General features: G+C 36.6%; 1 protein-coding gene across 1 annotated transcript in view; it reads left to right on the top strand.

Moving 5' to 3' along the window:
- TTC26 (tetratricopeptide repeat domain 26) overlaps positions 1–8,673 on the top strand; it is a 34,734-nt gene extending 26,061 nt beyond the window's left edge. Inside the window, exons 16-18 of the mRNA XM_044455805.1 lie at positions 2,478–2,584; positions 3,620–3,753; positions 7,691–8,673. Coding sequence (XP_044311740.1) covers positions 2,478–2,584; positions 3,620–3,753; positions 7,691–7,802 — 353 coding nt within the window. The 3' untranslated portion in view covers positions 7,803–8,673. The remainder of the gene's footprint in view (positions 1–2,477; positions 2,585–3,619; positions 3,754–7,690) is intronic.
- The last annotated feature ends 647 nt before the right edge of the window (positions 8,674–9,320 follow it).

Here is a 9,320-nt window from a genome sequence, read left to right as displayed (position 1 = left end):
GAAAAAATAAGCAATGTTCAGACTTTCTACTGTGGAAATACTGTAGATGGATTTTTAAGAACACCTGAACAATATTTCAGCCAATCAAGAATTGATGAAGTACTTGTTATCTCAGTTCTTTTAGATAACAACCACTGAGGTAACTACTGTGCAGTTAGAATGTCAAAACATTTAATTGACTTGTCCCAAAACAAGTTTTGCCTTAATTCCATTTGTAACAGAGTGGTCTGAAGACCTCAACTGTTGATTGTATATCTAATGACATATTTAGGGGGGGTGGGGTTGAAGTTTCCTTCTTCGCTACCTGGGCAAAAGATACAGCATGGAATTCAGGCAACATAGTTCTTTCTAACCATAGGCAGTTTGCAATTTTTTGAGAGAGGGTAACTAAGATTAGCTGGGCAGAGGGTAGGGGCATTCAAAATGATCCATATAAGCAGGGCTTTTTTTGTCACAGATCGTACTGGAACAGTGTTCCAGCACCTTTTTTTCCAATGGATTTTACAAAGTGATTTTGAATGGATCAGAAGCAGACATCATTAACATAGTGCCTGCCAGCTGCTTTTGTGTCTGCTATCTGATAGTGAGATAGTGAGGGCCTGCTCTCATTGGGGTGTGTGGTCCCACGCTGAGTGCTTACTGCCAGCACTTATTTTTTTTTTTTTTTTTTTACAAAACACTGCATATAAGTGAATCAGTAGGCTAGTGAAGCCTAGGCTGATACATCTGTTAGACAGGCTTTCTACAGCAGGAGCAGGAAGTATTTGCCCATCTTGACATGCCAAACACCCCAAAATTAAGGGTTGGCATGCAGATACGCCACTACAGGATATAGGAAGAGACAAGTTTTGATCCCCAGCAGCAAGAGACATGGTTAGGATGATACATAGGTATGCACAGCTAACCAAAACAACTAGTGAATGAAGCTACATGCAAATGGTTTCCTTAGTAATGATCTTTCTAACATTTCATAATAATTTAGATTAATTAATTCCTGATCATTGCTGATGCATTGCCAAGAAGTAAACTGACTAAATGAAAAGCCAGTGAGGATTGCACAAAATTAGGAAATGTTATGCCATAGCTCTTACATTTTTCAGGAATGGCTATGGACTAAAGCAGTTAAACACTAAAATACTTCCAGTTAAGATAGGGGGGCCCAAAAATGAAATTCAGACACTCAGTGAGGATTCTGAAATACTTCCTCTTTTTCATGCATTAACACTGCTGGTTCATTTATGCAAAACTGCCTAAGTGCTCTCCTTGTGTGAACAGTAAAATCTTACCTTATGAAAGCAGCACTGGCATCTTCTATTAGCATGAGCACTTGGGCTACAAAAAGTCCTGCTTATGAAAGCTGCCATGGCAACACCTATGAAATGACTTGCATCGGCATACAGGTACACTGTAACACTGGGTAAGCAGTTAAATTGTGCAAATGAGCTAGTTAGATGCATCACCTATGAATTCCAGACAAAAGTTAGATTTCTTCTTAGGATCTTCATTGCAAGTTTGTGAGCAACCTACAGCTCTGAGAATTACTAAACTGGTTATACTGATGACATTAGAGAATATTGTCAGCATAGCAAAATAAATGTTAAATTGATATCAACTTCTACCTTAGGAAAAGTACATTGTTCACTGTTAATAGCTTATACATGTTAATAATTTTAGAATCTACTGTGCTCCTGTGTTGGCACCAAGCCTAGCAGATATAGTCTCTAGGCAATGGCACCCTTTACAAAACTTTACTAAATACATGGTAACCACAATGGGAACAATTATCTATAATTGTTATTCCTGAAGTCCAGTAGTTTTGAAGAATACTGTTACATTCCGGTCTGCATCTTATAAGCAATTTGAAAATTATTTACATATGATGCTAAATAGGTGTATATGTTAAGCTGGATACATACCAGTATTTGCTCAGAATAAACATATTAAATCAGTGTTAATGTCTATAATATTGCAGACATTAGTATAATAAAAACACCTGGAAAAGGAAAACAGGACAGCAACTAACCATGGTCTGTTCAGTGTGCTGTGGTGCTCAAATACAATCATAGTGTATCTAGGGTGCATGGGTATTGTCTAACAGAATCTATATTTCCTGGTTGCAGAATCTGTCTCCCACATTAGCACTGTTCAGTTTTTAAAGCAGAACAAAAAATAACTGGGATGTTTTCAAGCAGAAGCTTGGTAAGTTTGGTTTAAGTGAACCACAGCTCTGCTGAAACATGTTGGTTACTTCTGTGCTAATCTGACATTGCTCTCATGACATAATAAATGTTTATATTCTCAGATTTTAGAAAGTAATTCTTCTTACTCTGGTGTTGGTAAATGTGGTCACACTAGTTTTCAGTTTATCTAAACAGTAGAAAACGAAGAACTGTACTGTTGCTTAGAATGCTTACCCACTTCTGCAAACACTATGTAATTACATGTCTCTGCTACCTCTACCTTTCTGTTAATTGCAGACATTATGAATAAGAAGCCACGACTAGCCTGGGAGCTGTACCTGAAGATGGAAACCTCAGGGGAGTCCTTTAGCCTTTTGCAGCTAATTGCAAATGACTGCTATAAAGTAAGCCTCCTTCTTTCCCCACCCATCCTTAGTTGTTAGTGTCACTTACAACCTCCCAAGATACTATTGGAAATTATTTTGTTAAAAATTACATCATTTGGAAATGATTACCACCTATCACTGTAAACCAAGAACTGTTTGCATTTTTTTCCTGGCATAATCTAGCTTTAAAGCATACACATCAGTGTGTTAAACATATGTGATACTACTTGAGAGATTTTTTGCTACCTAGAATGTGATTCTCAGTATACCTTCTGTAGTAAGTATTCCTCAATTAAGAACAGGTAGTAAATACTTTGCTGAGACTGTGGAAAAACTGATGACTCCTCTGAGAGTTTTGCCTATCATTCAAGAATTCATCTGATCTGCAAGGCGAGCCTGAATCAGTTTTACCTCATGCTCAATTGGTAGGTTCATTCAGTCACCTTATTCCACATTAATTTAAGGATATATTTTAGGCTCTTGCAACCTAAGCTTAAAATGATATTGTTTACTCCTCCTCTGAACAAGTTGGGAGATGTTAGAAAGATGCTAATGCTAACTCAACATTCCTTCTGACTTTGTCCAACTAAGAAACTGAAGCAAAATGTAACTCATCTTCTGCTTGTTGCTGTTTCCTAGAGTATCTTAAATAGATACAGAAAGTAATTTAGGTTCAGCATTTCAAGAAAAAAGCAAGATATTAAGGCTAGTTTTTATGCTATTTTCAAGAACAATTGTGTTATAAGTAACTTTACTATGAATATATTAATGTGGTTAAACTTAGAGTGTTTAGAACTTTTCATGCAACTAACAAATGGTTAGAGGTGTTTTCCACATTTTCTGCACATGATCTAAGCATGTTAAAACTGGCCCATTATCCTAAATTATCCACACATATATGAAATTGGACTGAAGCTATCTTGCCTCCTGTTATCTGGAAAAAATCTGAAAGTTTCTACTCCATGACTTGCTTTTTTAATGAAAAGCATCTTTTTTTTCACTTGTTTAATTAAATGTTGGCATCTCAGGCCTATAACCTTATCTCTTAAACAGATGGGCCAATTCTACTATTCTGCAAAAGCATTTGATGTCCTGGAAAGACTGGATCCTAACCCAGAATATTGGGAAGGCAAAAGGGGTGCCTGTGTTGGCATCTTCCAGATGATCATAGCTGGTAGAGAACCTAAGTACGTACACTAAATTTCTTCTTACGCTGGAGTCAGTGCTTTAGCCTCTTACATTGTTGTTGCACCATCATGCTTGCTGATGTCAAATGCCTATAGGTACAAGCATGCCTATAAATCATGGAAGGGGGAAGGCACTTTTTTGATCACAAAATCTGGTAACTAATGGGCTGTAAATGCAAGTGTCTCTTGGGTACTGGTGTTTCAAGAGTAGTACAATTGAACTAAAAGGAAGGATTGCTGAGAGGTATAGGAAAGAGAAATATACAAGCTAGAAGACAAGACATTTCTTCTTTAAAAATTAACAGCTTGATTATAGTTTTAATAAAGCCAATAGAAAGAGAAATAGTGGTTCTTATTTCCAGTAATATTTCTTCTTCTTCTTCTTTTCCATCTTATTCTCACTTAGTATAAAATTACTTCAGTAAATAGTTCATATATATATATATATATATATATATATATATATATATGTATATTCTCATGCATACCTATGCATGCACACACAATTTATATTGCTCTTTCCTATATTAACAAAGTGGCTTACTTATTTATGAAACAGTATACAATACAAAAACAAAGCATGAAAAAACCAGTTTAAAGCAGTAATTAAGTTGTAAGGTAAAGAATATAAGTTAAGAATACCTTAAGAAGAAAAGGCCCAGTATAAATTAATGGAATGGAGAGAAAACTGCAGGGAGAATTTGGAAAAAGTACCTTTCCCTTTGTCCAGTTTCTGCCAGTAGGAACTTCCACTGGATAGAAGTTCTTTCCTGCTGTTTTCCAAAAGGCAATTTAGAATTCCAGCCATAATCTTTAATCAAAGTACATTCTGTTCACCCTAGTTCTGGGCACCAGAATTGAAGATGGATGCAGAAAATCTTCTTTTTCAGTGAAGATTTTCTGTGACAGCTTTTGTTCAAAAAATAGCAGTTCAGAGCATCACTTCTGTTTCAGTTAACTTCAGTGTAGAACCACATGTTCAGATGATTGGTTGCATCCAGACAATAGGATAATGAAGCTAAATCTCTAAATGGCTAAGTATTAAAATCTGTATGAGCATGGTTTAACAAAAAGCATTTGGGCCTTGTAAGTCATATGGAAAACACAGGCTGGCTCCAAGACTTTGCTTTCTAGGTAATAATAAGCGCTTGGTGCCTATTGTGATTAAAGCACTTTAAAAGACATAATAAGGACAGAAGTAACCCATATTACCACATTGAGATCTCTTTAAAAGCTAAACCAGTTGCATGCCAATTTTATTTATTATAATTATGTATACTCCACTTACCAAAAAAGCCACTAATATTAATAATGTGTTTATAATGTTAATATAATATTAATACAAATGCAAGAACAGTAGCACTAAAAGCCAAGGAGCAAGCATAAACAAGAGAAATAAATTATAAGTTGACCTATGGGATAATAATCACCCCCAGTCTAAAAGCTGGAAAAGCGGTAGCATGGTAGACCTGCCAACCAAGATTTTACTAGTGGTGGGGCAGAGAACAGAGCCACTGATGCTGATCTCATAGCTTGAGCAGGTTTGTATGGTAAAGCATGCGAACACAAGTGCTTTAAATTTTGTCTCAGAACAAAAGCTGCATTTCTTTGAACCATTTCTATCCAATCTTTCCATGCCAATTTCAAGTGGCCAACAAGATAACAATGAAATATAGTAAGCAATTATTGAAAGCCAATAAGAGATAAAAGATATTTGAGTTAACAAAGACTTAAGTTAACAGCTCAACAGATTAAATACTTACCAAAAGTGAAAGTATTTCATAGCATCTGTAAGCCATCAAAGAAGGGACAAGGTAGGCATCTTGAAACACAGACTTTCAAAATTAGAGCAAAGCCACAGAGAATGTTGTCTTCCACAATCTGACCAAATGTAACCCAGATATTGCTTGAATGCAATAACTGAAGATTTATAGAAGATAAATAAAAAATGGGTTCAAATACTTCTGTCAGCATAATTACCTTTTTGTAGCAGTTGTTACAGTTTAAAGATGGGGGAATACATGGCTCAACAGATCTGAAAAAGACCTTAGAGTAATTGTGGACAACAGACTAAATTTGAGCCAACAATGCAATTCAACGGAATGGCAAATTCCATTTTGGGATGCATTAATAGACGTATTATTTCCAAATCATGGGAAGTAGTAGTTTCACTATACTCCTCACTATTCTGACCCCATCTGGAATACTGTGTCTCGTTCTGGGCACCAGAATTTAAGATGGATGCAGAAAAATTAGAAAGGGTCCAGAGGAGAGCAACAAAAATGATCCGGGGTTTGGAAACACTACCCTGTGAGGAGAGACTAAGAGAACTGGGCATGTTCAGCCTTGAGAAAAGAAGACTGAGGGGGGACAAGGTATCCCTTTATAAGTACTTCAGAGGCTGTCACAAAGAGGAAGTTCAAGATCTCTTCTTGCTGATACCAGAGTGTGGGACACGAAATAATCTAATTCAAGCTGCAACAACCCAGATTCAGGCTAGACATCAGGAAAAGCTTCCTCGCTGTTAGAGCAATATGACAGTGGAACAAGCTGCCTAGAGAGGTGGTGGACTCTCCCACATTAGAGACATTCCAAAAGAAACTTTACAACCAACTGACTGGGATAGTGTAACTTGGTGTCCTGCAACAGCAGGGGGTTGGACCTGATGGCCATCATGGCCCCTTCCAGCTCTACTATTCTATGAAAAGCAGCCTTACACAGAGAGAACTGTAGCGTTTTAGCCTGATTGTACTAAGTGTATGAGTGAGGGAGGTCAAATTTGTCTCTATGAGCTAAGGTCACAGTTGTCAAACCAACTGAACCTGGTAAAAGGTACACCCATTGTTAAAAAGTACTCCCATTTGCAAATGAATTTGTACAAATAATAAAATTACAAATAAACTTACAGACTTAAAATTTCTTATTTCCTGTGAGAAGCAATAGTATTTTTCAGTTTTTAAAAATTTGCTTTGACTCAGATGATATTTGAAGTGGTCTGATATCCTCCAGACCTGGTAACAAAGGGATGAGACAAAACTGTTGGATTTAAAATAAGTCTATGGCTGTTTTAACTAACCACAAACATCTGCAGTAAAGTAATCTCTTACTGCTCAATTTGATTATGTGTAGCTTAATTAGCTGCACCAAGACTGTGGATGGGAATTGACACTATTGCCTCTTACCCCACTTTTGGGTGAGTTAAACATGGACTGTCAGCCTGAGACTATTCTTATTTATTTATCTTAATATTTATGTACTGACCCATTCAAAAGTGAGTAATACTGACTAATACAACATACTAAACAAAACTGACATGAGAACTCCTTTGGGAAGGCCTGTCAGAAGAGATACTTTTTAAACTCCCTCTTAAAAATGGAAATTTGGGAAATCAAACACATCTCTCTCAGCAGATCATTCCACAGCTTGGGAGCAACCACTGAAAAGGTCCTCTGGGTACTTGATATTAATCTTACAGAAACAAACTTCAGAAGATTATACCCAGAGGACCATAGCTGGTGAGGCAGAATGTATGGGCAAAGGTGCTCCTGAAGGTATTTTGGATCCAAGCCATAAACGTCTTAAAAGGTAATTGCCAACACCTTATACTGTATCCAGAAACATACTGGCAAGCAGGGGAAAAACTTTAAAATAGGTGATATATGGTCTCTCCATGATAGCCCAGAGACTAGCCTAGCTACCATATATTGTACTAGTTGCAGTTTCACGCGTAGTCATATGGTAGCCCTATGAAGAGCACATTACCAAAATAAAAATCAATCAACCAACACATGCACTACTGTTTTCTGGTCATTCTCTTCCAGTAAGGGATACAGTTGACAAATCAGTTGAAGTTGATAGCAGAGACTCTTGATCATGGCTTCTAGCTGAGCTGACAATCTTATCTTCCTTTTAAAAAGTGTGTCTTTTGTTTCTTCAGAGATACCCTACGGGAGGTGCTGCATCTCTTGAGAAGTACAGGTAACCCACAGGTCGAATACATCGCCCGTATAATGAAGAAATGGGCCAAGGAAAACAGAGTTCCCCTTTAAACCCAGCATTGCCAAGAGAACGGAAGCAGCCATCACCTGTGTTGTGCCTATTTGAATAGCATCACATTTTCTGACAGCATCCTAGAGAATGCAGCAATGCAAGATATTCAGAATAGATCGGTATTTTTATATTAATGTCATGTATTTGTGAGGAATGAGTTAATGCAGCATATCAGAGGTTCCATGTTATTTTGTACTACAATTTCAAACATTCAGCTGTCCATGCTAGTGACAGCGCACTGGTTGTTCGAACAGTGTGAACTCAGCAATATTTGTACTGAGATAGTTCAAGAATTGGCCTGTACTGTGTACAGATGGGACCAAGTTTCACTGTTTCCATTTCCTTAGAGTATAAAATGTACTCAAGAAAAAGTCACATTTATACTAAGACTTTTTGTTATTATGAATATTTCTGAATCAGAACAAAACTCGGGAATTTTCACATGGTAGGAAAGATCATTTGACTTGCTTTTAATGTCTATGGCCTAATGCGCACTGAGAACAGAAAGAAAATAGTCTATTTCAATTGTTATTGTATACTGCTCATAGCTATGTCTGATTCTATTCTTGTTTTCTGATTAAGGCATGGCTGCAGGCTTTGGTACTCAACAACTACCATGCCAGGCTGAAAGGTGTTTATTTTCCCTTTGCAATGTTTGTTAATAGCTTGAGGAAGTTGTGGGAGAGGAGGAATTCTTTTCAGACAATATACTATTGAATTTCTAATGGTAAGAGTGTAAAAAGGTACAAAAGAACACACATACACTGACATATGTAAAATACACTTGTACAGTTTTATATAGTTCAAGTTGATTTTTATACTTTCTATAGAAAAGTATGTTGGTAAACTGACCCAAATTTCACTCTTGAGATAAACCCAAAGAAATAAATTAATTTATGAAATAATTACTTATGCATTTGTGCTTTATATTTGAGTTTGTATGTTGCCCATTAATCCAGATGGATTCTCTAGGCAGCTTTATAAAAAGAAAGTTCATCCTGTAGAACCACAATCCTACACAAATTTAGGCTTGCAACTGGCAGTGCACCCACGCCAGCATATCCGTCTAATCTTGGGAAGGATTGTACTTTGAATTTTGTTTATGATTAAAATGAGTGCTGTATTCACATGTTACGACAATTTAGACTGGTGGAACAGGATTTGAATTTAAATATGGCATAGGCATTCATAAAGATGAAGCTAATTAACTTTTATGCTGTACAAATTTCCCTCTGAAATTACATAGCACAATGGAAAGGAGTGTCTGGGCCACATTTGTAAATAGCTATGATTCTGTTTGACATTAATTTTTTTAATATCTCTACTTGTCTCAGGATCTGAAATGGCTATCCAGAAGACCAGGTCATCAGGCTTTTGATAAACCACATTGACTAAATGCTTCCTTAGCAGAGTCAAATCTTTTGAGTTCTATCTTAAATTTGAATTAATATATGGCATTGATTTACTAGTTAAAAAGGAATGTCCACCAAATATAAAGAACTCAAAGTCTTTTCAGA

This window comes from Varanus komodoensis, unplaced genomic scaffold (assembly GCF_004798865.1).
Source record: "Varanus komodoensis strain SLA01 unplaced genomic scaffold, ASM479886v1 scaffold8, whole genome shotgun sequence".
NCBI lineage: Eukaryota > Metazoa > Chordata > Lepidosauria > Squamata > Varanidae > Varanus > Varanus komodoensis.
The sequence above is the reverse complement of the archived record's forward strand: the minus strand, read 5'-3'. Positions and strand labels throughout refer to the sequence as shown.